The sequence below is a fragment of the Lonchura striata genome, chromosome 2, assembly GCF_050655825.1.
Source record: "Lonchura striata isolate lonStrDom1 chromosome 2, ASM5065582v1, whole genome shotgun sequence".
NCBI lineage: Eukaryota > Metazoa > Chordata > Aves > Passeriformes > Estrildidae > Lonchura > Lonchura striata.
Window position 1 is genome coordinate 123056352 of NC_140704.1, and position 15140 is coordinate 123071491.

Below are 15140 nucleotides of genomic sequence, written 5' to 3' on the forward strand. Positions count from 1 at the left end.
GATATACATCTCGTGGGAAGGCGTGGAAGGGTAGAGTTGAAACGGCTCTTTGCTGATGATAAAATCAAAACAAAAACAACTGCCGATTCCCTCCCCAGAAAGCTTCCTGGGACATTTTTATAATTCTTTTACTCTGTTGTTGGAGAACTCCAATTAGCCTCAAACTGGAGATCGCAGCTTGTGTGTGAAACAGGCAGCTGCTGGCACGCAATCCTCCCTGAAGTTGTTTCCTTTCCTTTTTCCTGAGATTTAGCGGAGGGGGGGAAGGGGTTGGAGTCACATGGATACAAAGCTTTTGATTAATGTCCAAGTCTCTGCCGCTGCGGAGGCTTTCCAACCCCTCAGCTAGCGGGGCGAGCTGGGAACCAGTGACCGCTCGTTTCCTCCCGGCTGTGTCCCTTCCTGCCGGGAAGGCAGCTCCGGGGCGGCTCGTCGCCTGCGGACCTCGGGCGGCCGCGGAGCGGGCTGCGGCGGCGCGGCCGGGGACCGGCCGGAGCGCGGCCCCGCGTGTAACTTGGCGGGTCTTTTGTTGTCCTGGTCCGCAGCGCCGGGGCGCGCAGGGGAAGGCGCCGGGCTGGGAGCGCCGAGCCTCCTCGCTGCACCATGACAGAAGAAAGCAAGGGGGAAGGCAAGGGGGAAAGCGGGAAGGACTTGGAGAAGCAGCTTCGCTTACGCGTGTGCGTCCTCAACGAGCTGCTCAAGACGGAGCGGGACTACGTGGGCACGCTGGAGTTCCTGGTGTCGGTGAGCGCCGGGGCCGGGGGCCCGCGGCCGCCGCAGCTGCGCGGGGCAGGCGGCGCCCGGCGCGGCGGAGCGCGGCTCTCCCGGCCGGGAAAGGGCTGTACCCCGAGCTTTTGCTAGAAGGCAGGGAGAGTAACAGGTTTTGAGATAGCTGAAGAGGGGTCGTGCCTTCTTCCCTCCCCCGCTCGTCCCCCCAGTGCCCTGGCCGCACTTCGGCACTGATGATCTCGCGTCTCCGCGCGTGGAAGCGGATGGGTTGATGGGTTTGGGTTCCCCCAAACCTAACGGGTGAGGGGGCTTGTGCTCATTTTAGGGTGCCGTATTATATTCCGCTACTTGGGATAGTCTTGGAAACCCAGCGGTGCAGGGGGGAAGGAGCAGGACGGGGGGTGCTGGTATGTAGCAGCTGCTTGGCATTAAAGCCACATGTGGCATTCACTCCTGTCTTGTGATACAGGGTCAGCTGGGAAGGTAGAGCATTCTGCTGAGCTGTGTTGTGACAGTTTGAGCTTCCTTCTACATTTGACTGTCGCTGTTGATAGGATTATTAGTGCCGGGTAATACGCTAGTCAGAAAGGCAGGCGTTCTCACTCAAAAAGCCAAAAGGACAAATTATTGCAGAACAGATGTGGCCAGTGTTTCATTTGTGCCTGATCTTGATAGCATCACTTTAGGGCTCTGATATATATGTGATAAATATGTTCAAATCAGCTGCTTCAAATTGCAAAAATATTCACAGTAGCCCCATCTTGCATTTCTCTCCTCCTGTCCCATTGAAGAGGGGAAATCCTTCCAACTGCAAACTTCCTGCTTTGCTGCCTTGAGAATTGTGGAATTTCTGCTTATTGCCATGAAAGAGGAAATTCTTAAGTTGGCTGTGACAGGGAGAATAAAAGCACAGACATTGGAGTGAAATAAGATCTACAGAGTAGCTTATTTTCTCCATATGTTTATCCTCAGCAGCACCATGAAAAATGGTAAATGGTCCAATGTGTTGGGGTTGTTTTTTTTTTTTTAAGTTTAGCATGTTTGAAAAAGAGGCTATGCGATTATTTTACTTGCTTCCATTCAATGGTCAGGTTTTACCTACTTTAAAAAAAACTGTTCTAAGTCAATGTTCTTCCATACTTTACCTTAACCCACAAATTTGGTGTGTGCCAGAGTTTTGGATTTCAGCAAATTTGAAGAATTTAATTTTGAATTCTAAGGTTTTTGACTTGAGGTATTTGATTTCAAGCAGTAAGTGCACAAATTCTCCCAAGGATCAGAATCTTTATGTGTTTCAAGTTCTATCCAGACATTGAATTCAGTAATGTCTTTTTGCAGTTTGAATCAAAATGATCTAAATAAATCATGTGGAGAAAGGGAGAAGGGTTGGTATTAAATACTTGGTTCTACATCAGCTTTTCAGATTCATTAACCATTGTGGGCAGGGTTCAAGTAACTGTTCAGAGATGTAAATCCTTCACAGAGAAATGTCATGTGTTCTAATTATACCTCAGTTTTGTTTGAAGGAAACAACTTCTGAGCTTTCCTTTGGTCTACCTGCTAGGATTGCTGTTGAGATCAGCTGTGATGGTGGATTTATGAGGACCACTGGACTAGGGCCAATTTGGAGACCATCACACTGATTTTACGTAAGCCATCACAACCATCATTGAGTGAGGAGTTTATGTTCCAGTCAAAGTCAACAGCTGGGCTTCCAGGTCATCTCAGTGTTGTCAGTGGAGCTCATTGTGGTGGAAATCACGTTTCCTTTATGACTGAGATGCTGAAGCCAGTTATAGTCTGCCTGAGAGTTTGCTCAGAGTACCTGCAGTTTTCACTGCTGTTAATAGGAAATAGGGTATTCACTTAGATAAATGAAAAAACCTCTGCACATGGCTAGAGAATGAAGAGGTTATAAGGAGGAAGTGACTTGCTGGTCTGTGTCAACACGGGAAATGCTTTGCTGGTTTCCCTACGCTGGAAACATACCTACTATATGCTAGATTTATTTAGGTTCTTTTGTTTATGTTGTAATCAAAGAGTATTGCTCAGAACAGATTTCTGGTTGGTTATTTAAAGTCTTTTTTCCCCCCTCCTACTCTGATTGCTCATCCTCCACTTATCAGTGTAGTGAGAAGTAGCTTGGCTTGTATGTTCTGTCAAAAGTCTGTAACACTGTAAAGTGCAAAGCAGAAGATTTAATATACTTGTAACTTTATTGGATAGAAGCAGCTGAATAGTTATTCCCATGTGAATTCATTTACCTCATCTTTTTTGGCTTTATGCTGTGTAAATATAGTATATTGTTTTACATCTGCATTCATCACAAAACAAATCTGAGTGAAAAGGTCTGTTTGTATTAATATTATTCTTTTGTAGCTCCTGAATCTTCCAGTAATAAACTGTAATAGTGTTAAGATTTCAGTGGTACAGAACAATAACAATTTTGGGCCAATTGCAGTGAGATATGTAAAAATATGTGAGGTGGATAAACTTAAGTCACCCAGTAGTTGCAGCAATGTTAAAGGGAGGAGGCATGCACAGGAAATTATGAATAAATGCTTATACTTTTTCTTCAGACATTTCATTATAACATTTAGAGTGTCATTGCAATACCAGAGTTTTTGTTCCTTCTAGCATTTCTTAAAAGTAACAAGTGATGGAAGAATTTACTTAAGACAGTAAAACTCCTTTTAAAACTATATCTGTAGACAGGGGTTTTTATTTTTACTAGGCTACAATATTAAGTTTCTATTATGAACAATGGATACTTTATTGGCTAAATTTCTGCTTCTGGATGTTCTTGCTGGTGATCATACCTTTTCGTAAGGTTTTCCTGTGGCAAAATCTTTGTTTTCCAATGAAAGAGAAAATTTACTTGCAAGAATAGAGGAAAATCTTTCTTTCTTATCAAAATGCACTTTCTGGAGGGGATATAAAGAAACACTTGGTGATTATTTGCACCATCTAAAATAATTCCATGTCATCCAACTGTGTGACTGAATAATTAATAATTACCTTCAGTAGACATGGTAAAGATGCTTTAAAAAAAATTGTGACATTATCAATATGTACCTTATCTCTTTCATTCTTTATAGCAAATGACCGAATGTCTGTATTTATTGTGATCTGTGTAAACATAAGGAAAATTTCCTATGTTGCCTTATAAGCACAATTAGCCTGAAGAAGAGGTGACTGAGGGAAAGCTTTACCACTCTTTACAAGTACCTGAAAGGAAGCTGTAGTGAGGTAAGAATCAGTATTTTTTCCCCAGCTGTCAAGTGCCAGGACAGGAGGAAATGGCCCCAGTAGATAGGATATTAGGGAAAATTGATTAACTGAATGGGTGTTCAGGCATTAGAATAGGCTGCCCAGAAAAGTGGTGGAATCACCATCCCTGGAGGTGTTCAAAAAACATGCAGCTAGATGTGGCACCTGGGATGTGGTTTAGTGGAGAATATGTCAGTGCTGGGTTACTGTTTGTACGTGATGATCTTGGAGGTCTTTTCCAACATTAGTTCTGTGACTAGCTAACTAGAGCAAAACTGCACAAACTTTTCTAAGATTCATTGGTCTGTGATTTTATGCTGGGGCAGATATGATTTTTAATGAGAGTTTTAAAAAAATAGTTTTTTTTTTTTTGTAATTTGCTGAATGTTTTCATTAGGGGTTTCATTTACTGTGTAATCAGGGTACTCACTTGAATCCTCAACATAGCAGTAGTACAGAGAGCAGTAAAACTGTGGGTAGAAGTTGATGAGACATTGAAAAGTATTTAATAGTAAAGAGCTGTTAAAAGGGGCTAGTTTAATTTGTCACCTTATTACATGATGTAAGGCTTAGTTTTTATGTTTGTGATTTACACTAATTGACTGGCTGCTAAAGGCAAGCCAGGTCATAAAGAATTTTAGGATGCATGTACACATATGCATATACACATATAAAATGTACATGTATATTTTTTGGAAAGAAACTTTATTTTGGAATAGAAATTGGAAGTGTAATTGATCTGCTACACTTGGTACTTCAGGGGATATCCATGGAAGTAGAGTTAAATTTCCTATGGCAGAGATTGTTTCTCTGGCAAAGTTTTGTGTTCTGACAAATTTGACGTTGATGGGAATAGAAGCAGATGTTGGCACTCCTGTAAGCCTTCCCCACAGCCTCAGCTGGGGTGGCTAGTTAGGTCTTGAAGCAGCTGGGGGAAAAAACAAAGCTAGTTTATTATGTAGACTGTAGTATGGTTTACAGAGTCTCTCAGTGAATATCCATGTTTCTGCCAGTTAACTCTCAAGTATCAGTTTGATTTTTATTACATTCTACTGTACTGTCTTCTGCTTGCACAAAAGTGAAAAATGGTTTGTTTGCTTTAAATGTGCCTTGTTAAGGGAAGTTGAATTATTGCTTTTCAATTGGTATAAAGACGAACTGAAATTATTTATAAGGTTTGTTGTGCAGCCTTTTCAGTGTCTGTGTAACTCCTCGTCTTCTGTGTTCCCTATTGAACATTGCCTGTCTCTTGGCTCAATACATATTTCTCTGATTCTTGAACAGACTAATTATTTGGAGAAGTGATTACAGTTATTGAGACTTCTGGTAACCTTTATAGTCAAATTCAGGTTACTAACCCTGGCTAGCAGTAGAGGATTTATGCCTAGATGAAAACTCCTCAAATGGTTGTGCTATATAATCAAGTTAGATGTTGGGCTTTCCACAAAAAAAGAACAATTTATAAATGATTTTTTATGGCTGTGGTTTGATGCAAAAACAGTGTGTCTGTGTGTGTTGCTTTTGTGTGCACGTGTATATATATCACAGATTAAGTTGGAAGGGTCCCATAAGGATCATCTAGTCCCACTCACTGAATATGTTATACGTATATCTCAATTACAGAGATGATTAGTGGCCTCATAGTGCTTTTCATAATTGCATTTATATTTTTATAAAAGGGATTTAAATGAAGGGAAGGGTTTTAGCTGGCTGCATTTTTTGATAAGGTTATGTGATTTCCTTTCTCTTCAGGAAAAGAAAAACAACATTCTATGGCTACTTCATCATAAAAAGTCAAAAGGAAGTGCAAACACAATTACCATAGAAAGTCAATATCTTTTCCATTCACTTCCAATTTCTGTTTTTAGCTTGCTTAAGTGTTAACAAAAATGTGAGTGTGGCATTCTATTTTTATTTGATTTTGCTTGTCTGTATCAATGGCACCACCTGTGGTCCCTATGAGAGAAAGGGTAACTGCATAAAAGCTGTTTATTTCTTTGTAACACCTACCCCAAGGTTGAACACTCTGCTTTGTGGAGTGGATTATCAAGAAAGATTTTTTTTTTATGTGAGTGTCTTCCCTAGGTGAGCACAGATTTCTTGCAATGTAGAGCAATGGCAAAAAGCAGAGTATTTTCCGAAGAATTTTCAAGTACATATCTTATCTTGTTTGGAATTGGAGGGATTTATGCTAGACAATGACAAATGTTTCATACCTCTCAATGTATTTTCTCTTACTGCTCTCAGATGCACTTTGTATTGCAAAGAACTCTTCTTTAGGAAGAGAGGTGGTTTGTTGAGCTGTTCAATGAAAAGCTTAGAATACTGAAAGGAGAAATCTTTGTTCCATAGCATTTAAGAAACTTATCTGTTCTTAAGATTTATTGTAGACTAAGACTTAATCTTTTGAAGACTGTAATATGCTTAGAAGAGTTGTACAACTTCATGATTTATTTGTATTTATAGGTAATATTTGCAGTGTTCCAGTTATTTCTTTGCTCTGCTTTATCTCAGTCCTAACTCTCATGACACATGTATTTCACAAATTTGTAGTGTAAGGTGCTAATTTAGAAGAGGCTACCTGGAGGACACCATCCATCAAAACTTTAAATAACAGTTTTGATGTCTATATTATTTGATGTCTATAACTTAAACGTCCAGGTTTAAGTTATTCTGTGCAGCCTAATACTGTTGAATAGTATGTTGTTTGCAGTGATTTCAAATATTTATGGAGACATTTTTTAACTCCTTTTTGTAGTAATTTTTGTCGCCATCTTATAAACGCCAAGCTTTAAAACCAGGTATCCCAAGGTTGGTTTGTGTTTATTTGGTAAAGTGAGCGTGAAGAGCAATTTTGTGAATGAGACAAAGTTGAAGTCATCATAACAGTATTACAACATGTGAGAAATTGAAAAGTTCTTTACATTGGAAACCAAAGGGAACTGCCCTTTGGCCAAAATAAATCCAAACTGGCTGTAGTTGACCCAAGATACTGATTGGAATGGTTTGCTAATCTGTAGAAGGCTATAACCATGTATCTCTAAGTATAGTAAGTATCTCTGTTTGGAAAGAAATTGGATTGCCCATGAATTTGAAATACAGATTTGAGCAAGGTAACACATTTGATTTAAGACTCTACGTTTTTATACAAGTGTCTTGAAGAGCTTCTTGTACCCACATACTCATGCACAATCTTTTTCAGAAATGTCTAACAGTTTTTGCTTTAGGACTCAACTACGTGTGTATTGATTCAGTTTTCTGTTTGGGATTGAGCAGGATTATCTCTATTATTGGTGACCATGTGGATTGGTGTGGGATTGGCTACTCAGGAGGAACGCAAGAATGAAGGTGGTGGAGTCACCACTCCTGGAGGTGTTCAAGGTGCTTTTGTGGTAGAGTCCTGTTCCTGGGAAGGAATAACCTTGTTCAGCTGTACAGGCTGGGGGCTAGAAAGCAACTTTACAGAGGTTACTCTGGGAGTACTTCTGGGCAAGAACTGGAATATGAGTCAGCACCTTTGCAGTGCAGAAAAGAGTCAGCATCCTGGCACTGTTCTAGGAAGGGTGTTGCTAGTAGGTGAAGGGAGGTGATTCTTTACCCCTTGCTCTACATCTGTGAGGCTTCTGAGAGTCAAATTTTTGGAAAATTTGAAAGGAATAGTTTTACCTGCTGACACAAGTCTGGTGCTGGAGCTGACCAACAAGGAGAGGAGGGACCAGGAGCATATTGCTGCAAAGAAGTTGAGAGAGGAAGGTTTCTTTGGCCTTGAGAAGGCTAGGTGTAACTTTTATTGTTGTCTACAACTCCCTGATGGATAGATGTGGCTGCAAGATGTAGCCACATTCCTCTCAGAGGTGCACAGTGGAAGAAGGAGAGGCCATGGAAGATGGGAACTCCAATGCCGTGTGAAGGGAAAAAATATAGCTTACAATAAAACTGGTTGAAAACAGGTATAAATTGCTCAGAGGCTTTTTAAAAATTTTGCTTAATGGTCATCTAGGCAAGACTGGACTACCTGTTCTAGTTGACACTGCTCTTTTGAAGCAATTGAGCTAGATGACCTCCTTTCCAACCTCCATGACTCATCAGTTAGCAATTTATTGCTATGACAGAAAAAAAAGGCTGACTGCCTTGAATTTTCAGCCAGTTTCAGGAGAACAGAGCCTTCAGGGTTGCATCTCTACTTTGTTTCCTTTATACTCTGAAATTGCAGTGCAAATGGCCAGGCTGTACTCTTCAGCAAGCAGTTATTCAAAATTTAAGAGAAAACTCAGATGCGTAGTTTTGGTTGGTTTTTTTTTTTTTTTTTAAATTTCAGTTGTATTATTTTCGCTCAGGAAACAGATCACCTGGCACTTTTGTACTATTTTCTATTTTTCTATTCAGAGATGTCTCAGTGCATTGCTTTCATTAATAAATCAAACCTGTGTAGTTCTACAAATGGGAAACTTAGATCTTGATTTTTGGCTCCCTGTGGAAGTTTGTGCCAGAACCAGAAATAAAATCTGATGTCTTGATTCCCAGTTCACTACTCTGACAGCAAAGCAACCCTTTTCCTTCATATATAATTGATGCTAAAAGAACGGTTGTCTACTTAAAATGTCTGAGAAGCTGCAAGGACAACTGTTCAAAGCCAGCTTCATTTAGTGCAAGCCTGATTGCTCCTGTGATTGTCTCATAGGCTGCTCACAGTTGAATTTATTCTGTTGTAGGGACAGAACTGAGAAATTAGGGGTTGACACTTATTTTACATCCCATGGGGCCTCCAGATTGTCATTTGTGTTTTTGGCAGTCTGGCGAGTCATCTGGTATCCCTGATGAGCTTTCAAGTTCAAGGCTGAAGAACATGGAGGGAATGTGTAGGAGAAAGATAGAACTGAAGTGAGTATTGGAAAAAACAGTACATTGTAGTAAGGTGGCTTTCTTTATTTCAGTGTAATTTGTATGATACAGTCCCCTCGACAAATTGATAATATCTTGATGAGTGAAGCCGAATAAATAATCTAATCCTTGACCTTCCTAGGCAAGTTTTATATGAATTCTCACTTCAAAATGACATTTGTCTGTGGCTGCTGATACTTGTGCCTGAATTTGAAATACATTATATGTATTGGCATGTTTACTTTCTAAATCTATTTTTGCCTATTATAATAACTAGAGCAAGTGACCAGTATCAATTAATGTGATAGTGAATTCACATTAAAACTGTATAATTTGACCTCTGAAATAAATTTTTAATTTTCTGAGGTTGTTTAAAAGGAGTCATTCGTAGAGTGAGGAATGAATGTGTTCTTACATGTTGACTTAACAATCCCAGTCTTTTCATGTCTAAATCAAATATGTTGTGACAGAGTGATTGATGTCTAGGATGCTATGAATTTGTGCAACAAGGCTGGGAAAACCTCTTCATTTTATTTCTTAGTAAGTGCAAAGTTATACCATATCCTTAAATTCTTTGGGTAAGGTATCTGGATTCCTGGAAGAAATAGCATGCAATTGCATGCTTTGAGACAATCCTCTCTGACTCTGTAGTGTGAGTGTGGTCTTTGCTCTAAGAGTCACAGATGTATTTGAAACTTTAACAGATGTGGCAGCACCTGAAGCTCTGCAGCATATAAGCACCACTTTTACTAAAAAAATACAGCCTGACAAGGTAGAGGGAAGAAAAAGTGACACACACCTGTAGAGTTAGTTTTGTGTCACTTGTGAAATGTTAGTGGCTGAATAGTTTGTATTTATCTTTTTGTTGCCTGGGAGGGAGAGCTACTTTGCAGAAGCCATAGGAAGCAGGAAAGCAATAAATAAGTCCCAATTCATAGAATGCCTTTGTAAAAATGGCCACCCTACATTCATAATGAGAGCTGCTTCCTTCCTTCCAATGTCTGTTGGTTTTTGTTCATGAAAGGTATGATAAAATACTACTTAAAAATGAGCTTGCTGAATATGATAAAGACCTAAAATGAGACTTGCTGGAAGGAACCTGTGAATTGCTGTGACAGATTTTAGAAAAGGTCTATCCCACTGCCATGATTCTGGCCAGGACAGGGTTAATTTTTCCAGCAGACAGGAGGGGCTATGGCTAGGACATGGAGATTATTCTGTACCATCTCAAATCATCAGTGGGAGGGGGAAACAGGGAGTCTCCTGGGGAGAAAGGGGTCCATTTGGGTCATTGTAGCATGCTCAGGTACTGCTGTTTCCGTCTGAATCATTCACCTCTTTCTTGTGCCCTCTGCCATCAGTAGAGGCATGCTGCTTTTACTGTCAATTTTATTATCTAATTGCTGTTTTTATCTCAACCTGTGGTATTTACCTTTTGTGCCTCAAATTTTCCTCTCCAGATCACCAAAAGGGGAGGGGGGAGCAGGGCCTGGGTGAGTCAATGATGTGTGGTTTCAAGTGGGAACACTAAACTGGGGAATACCATTACTGAACTACAACACACAGTAGTTTTTTTTGGTAATAGTAGGACCATTACTTAGGGAGTCTGTGCTTCATGACTGGGGGCTGTCTCTCCTGAACAGTGTAGGTGTAGTACCTCATTGCAAACTAAGTAATTTATGAGTTTGGCTACTTTATTTTTGTATTTGTGGTTTTTTTTTGGCATCTGTAATTTCTGAATGTGTGTCCCATAAAAGAATTCCTTTTACACATTTTAAGTATCCTGTCTAAAAATTGTGCTAAGTACTTACATCACTATTTTTCTCATTGGAAATCTAATTATTCTTTTTATGAAACCCCTTTCATACTTTCAATCATGTTTCAAATTCCTTTTTGATGAATTCTTCTGGTATCAGTATCCTTGATCTTCTGCCTATTTTAATTCTAAGTTTCTTGCAGTTTTCAAAGGGTAAAAACTAACATCCTCAAATGTGTGTAATAGATGTTTGAGGTACTGAATTATGACTTGTCATAATTCAGAACCTCATACTTATCATAATAACATCTTTCTTGATTGAAAGATGTTAGAATTCTGTTCATCCTTCTGCAATGTGTAGTTAGCACCTTACTTAGGTCCTTTTTTCACCTCTTTACTTACCTTTAAATATCAGAAGTGGTATTTTTAGAGAATGGGCAAGATTCTTGAAGTATGACTTGTAGCTTTTTCTTACAATTCTGTTTTGCTGTGTGAATGGGGAAAAGAGGTCTCAGTGAAGGATTAAGTAGCCAGCCAGGAATAAATAGGAACAGTAAGAGTTATGAGATTACATTTCTGTGCTCTGGAAATAGGAAGGAGAAAATATAAAGGAAAAATACACTAGCAAGGTTGGTAAGGGGAAGAAAAGGGGTACTAAAATTAGTTCTAAAAATGAAACTCAGAAAAATCCACCTTGAAACATGGGAAGTATGTGATGAGATTTCCTCATACTGTAGTGTGTCTGTTAAAAAGGCAGGCATCACTGGCTTTTGCAGTGTCAAATTAGATGCTGCTCATGGTTCCAGAAGTTAACCATGTTATTGGATGTTTGCTGTGAGTGTTGAGCAGTACAACTGCAGTGTTTCTTAGACATCTTCAAACACAGTCAGCTTGAAGTGTGAAAAGACAATTATCTTTGAATTTGGTTACTGTGTGGTACTTTGCTTTTATGATAAATATGAAATTTCAGTAATTATCAAGAGATAATTGAGATTTTTTTATTGGCAAAAGCAGCATGTGAGCTGTCTTTAGTTAGTCTCTTTTATCAGTAAAAGAAACCTCCAGGTTTTCAGAAAGGTGTGACTGATTGACTATTTCATAGGTGCTAAGATATAGATTGCTTCCATAATGTTGGACATATTTTTGGCAGAGTTGAGATCTCTCTGTGGCTTAGACAATGGAGACTTATTAAGTACAAGGATTGTGTCTGTTGTTTTCCCTAAGTGGAAAAGTTCATTTTCTAATAAGTTGTTTGTTCTGTAGTTCAGTTACACAGAACAACACATAAACACCGTTAATACTAATACTGAAAATAATGAATAGAAATTACAAAATTAATTGGTTGTAGACCACATTTAAATATCTTGTAATATACCTGAAGGATTCTTTATGTGGGCAGGGGCAGAAGAGTGAAGAGCTGATAGCAATAACTTTTAATTTACTTAAGGGTTCATTTATCTCTTTGACACTGCATGAGATCCTGTTTATTAAGAATAATGCCTGGAAGTTGGCAGTTATATTCTGTATGAGTGTGTTAATTTCTTCCCATATGCTACAAGGTTGTCCTCACAGGAAATAAAGAGACTTTTTCCCATGTTTAGTTGTACTGAACAGTTACAATAGTCAGATCAGACAGAAACAATAGGAAGGAAAGTTTCCTGTTTTCTGCAGATATTGAAGTTGTCTTCGACCCTTACCAAGGAAGATCTTCAGTCCCACTGTGGCTTCACTGTCATGCATCAGAGAACTGATTGTCATGACTCTGTGAAGATGCTGTCATGGCTCTTGAAACACAGTGCTTCACTCTTAAATGTTTTAAGGCAATTCACTGTCCATTCTATCCATCTCAATTACATCTTAGTATTTGCACTTAGAAATAGCAAATTGACATCAGGGAATGCTTAAAATTGCCTCTTTATAAACACTCAGATATATTATGCTGTGTTTAGCATAGTTTTTAGATAGGTGATGAAATAAAGCTTGGGGGTGACTGATATCCTCAAAAAGAAAGCAGAGCAGAATACAAATTTAGTGGACTTGGAAGTGTTCCATAATAGTAAGGATTTGAACTGCAAAAATGAAACATACTTAGTTTTTAGTCTACTGTGCCAGGACAAAATTGGGGAAGGCTGGTAAATCAGTGTCTTAGCAAACACTCTGATGAAATTTTTATGTGAAGCTGAGGACAAATTATGCTGATACTGCTACAAGATAAGCTGTGATTTTCCATAGGTAGGGAAAGACAAAAACTCTGACTGGCCCTCCAAAAATACTGTGAAAATATTTTTAATCAATATTCAGCCTGTAAATTCCAAAGAGATTGCTTGTCTTTAAATTTCACATACTTGTGTTATAGAACATTCCCATGAGTTGTGGGAGATGACCATCAGCCATGGTGATTATTTTAATTGGAATACGTGAAGATATATTTGAACAGGAGCTGTACTGCTGTAGAATTACTTCAAAACTGCATTCAGTAGACCAACTTCTTCCAAGTTAAAAAATGTTTTTTTAAAAAGTAAAATTGGACTTGATAGTTACAGTAGTTTATCATCTGTTACACTATCAAATTTTAAGTAATTAAGTTGACTAGTTACAACTCAATCTCATTAAGTTCTTAAATTTGAGTTAGTAATGTGCATTTCAGCACATAGAATCCAGTAAAACATGGGTTTTCCAAATTAATTTGCAGGATACTTCTTCACTGAGAAATATTTTTGATTTTTTCACACACTTTTTTGAGTCTGAGTAAAAATTTTCAGGTGAATTGGTTAACAAAGGTTCTCTTGTTTCTCTGTCAGATTTATTTGGTATACAAATGCCACTTTAAAATCATAATCAATGCAATATTACATAAAATACTCAGTTGTCCTGATATTTAAAAAGATTTTATGTAGATTACCATACAGTATTTTTGAGCAAGGGATGCTGGCAGTTGCTGTGTCATGAAAAACGAAGGACCAAGTGAAGTTTATTTGGCCATCCTTTGAGAAATGTGTACTGGAAATACACTAGATTAATTAGTTTTCTTCTCTATTGCAGCAGCATCCAGCACAGAAAAGTAACTATTTTTGCAGTTGTAGATTTTGCTAATAAAAAAGCTTGGTGTTTGGACTAAATGAGGTATTACAATAAGAAAAAAAAATTAAAATATGGCCACCATGACAACCATTATGCATTTGCATATTGTATATTTTGTAATGAAAAGTCCCCCATATTTACTTGCCAAGTGCAATTTGGCTTTTGACTGCGAGAACTGTTAGATGTAAAACAGGGCTTTGGCAAAATGTTATTTTGTGTCTAAAATGTTTGTTCTTTGTATACTGTTGTCTTTCTTAATGTACCATGGCAGTAAAGGCTGTAATGGCTATTCCAGTCCTTTTCCTGTTGTTTTCCAACCACCAAGCAGCCCTGGGATAATACAATGCTCTGACTTTCCTATATATTTCTAAAACTTTTAATTTCACTTTTTATTAAAAAATTAAAAAAACCCTTTAAATTAATTTTTAATAAGTGTAAATATTTCGCATATTCTGACTAGTGGCAACAAATAAAGCATTTACTACCATTTTGCTACAAAATTCCAAAAGGAATTTAGCAATATATCACATCAATTCTGGTTGCTGACCCTTTATTCTTACATTTCTGCAAATTTATTTACTTGGTTTTGTCTTGTAGGAGATGGTGGATGGTTATTGATAGATAACTGGACTTGAGATAGGTGCAGCATTCATTGTCAATAAAAAAAGGGCAGTGCACTATTGACACTACAGGTGAGAAGTAAATATTAGTGTATTAAATATCCTTATTGTGGTATAAAGTCTTGTGCAGTGAAAGGTTTGAGATTTTTTTTTCCTGGATAATGAAAAATTTGCATGAACTGCAAATTTTCCACATGCAACCAGATTCCACTTCTAAGGTTTTAAGATAAAATGAAGCATATTAAAATAATATTTTTGGCCTTTTGAAACCTTCTGCTACTACAATAAACCCCAGTATTTTAGGGGACTACTGTTTTCATGAATTTTCACATTTAGGAAAATGGTCTACATCAGGTGCTATCAAATACTGCCCTTTTATGTAAAGACTTGTCCCATCACTTTATAAATTAGTTTCTATTTCAGCAGATTCTCATATACAGATACACTAGGAACAGAGGCCTAGATGTATATTTAATTCTGATTTACATGCATACACCAAGTATTACATGGATTTAAAGCCATGATGAGTCATGAACAGACCTAAGATGTGGATATGGCTTACATGAATTGTGGGGTAACCTGGTTCTGTGCCCAGGCTAAGACAAAGAGCTGAGGAACCAGACTGCTGGTTTCATTTCAGATTCTCCTCATTTCTCCAGTGCTCCTGGTGCAGAGTGAAAACAGTTCAGCTGCCAACACTCTGCTACCCCCGACTATTCGCGTGGGGACAGGACTTAGGCAAGGCACTTTGTTGCATGCACTTTGACTTCATACCTTTTTTACTGCTCTTTTAATAACTAGTA

At 38.4% G+C, this 15140-nt stretch overlaps 1 protein-coding gene across 2 annotated transcripts in view; it reads left to right on the forward strand.

Moving 5' to 3' along the window:
• Positions 1 to 340: 340 nt before the first annotated feature.
• PREX2 (phosphatidylinositol-3,4,5-trisphosphate dependent Rac exchange factor 2) overlaps positions 341 to 15140 on the forward strand; it is a 169538-nt gene continuing 154738 nt past the window's right edge. Inside the window, exon 1 of one of the 2 annotated variants that reach the window (XM_021555585.3) lies at positions 341 to 744. In XM_021555585.3, the coding sequence (XP_021411260.3) occupies positions 604 to 744 (141 nt within the window). In that variant the 5' untranslated portion in view covers positions 341 to 603. Of the gene's footprint in view, positions 745 to 804; positions 1030 to 15140 lie in introns of those variants that run through there. The other variant, XM_085573856.1, reaches the window with a different exon arrangement.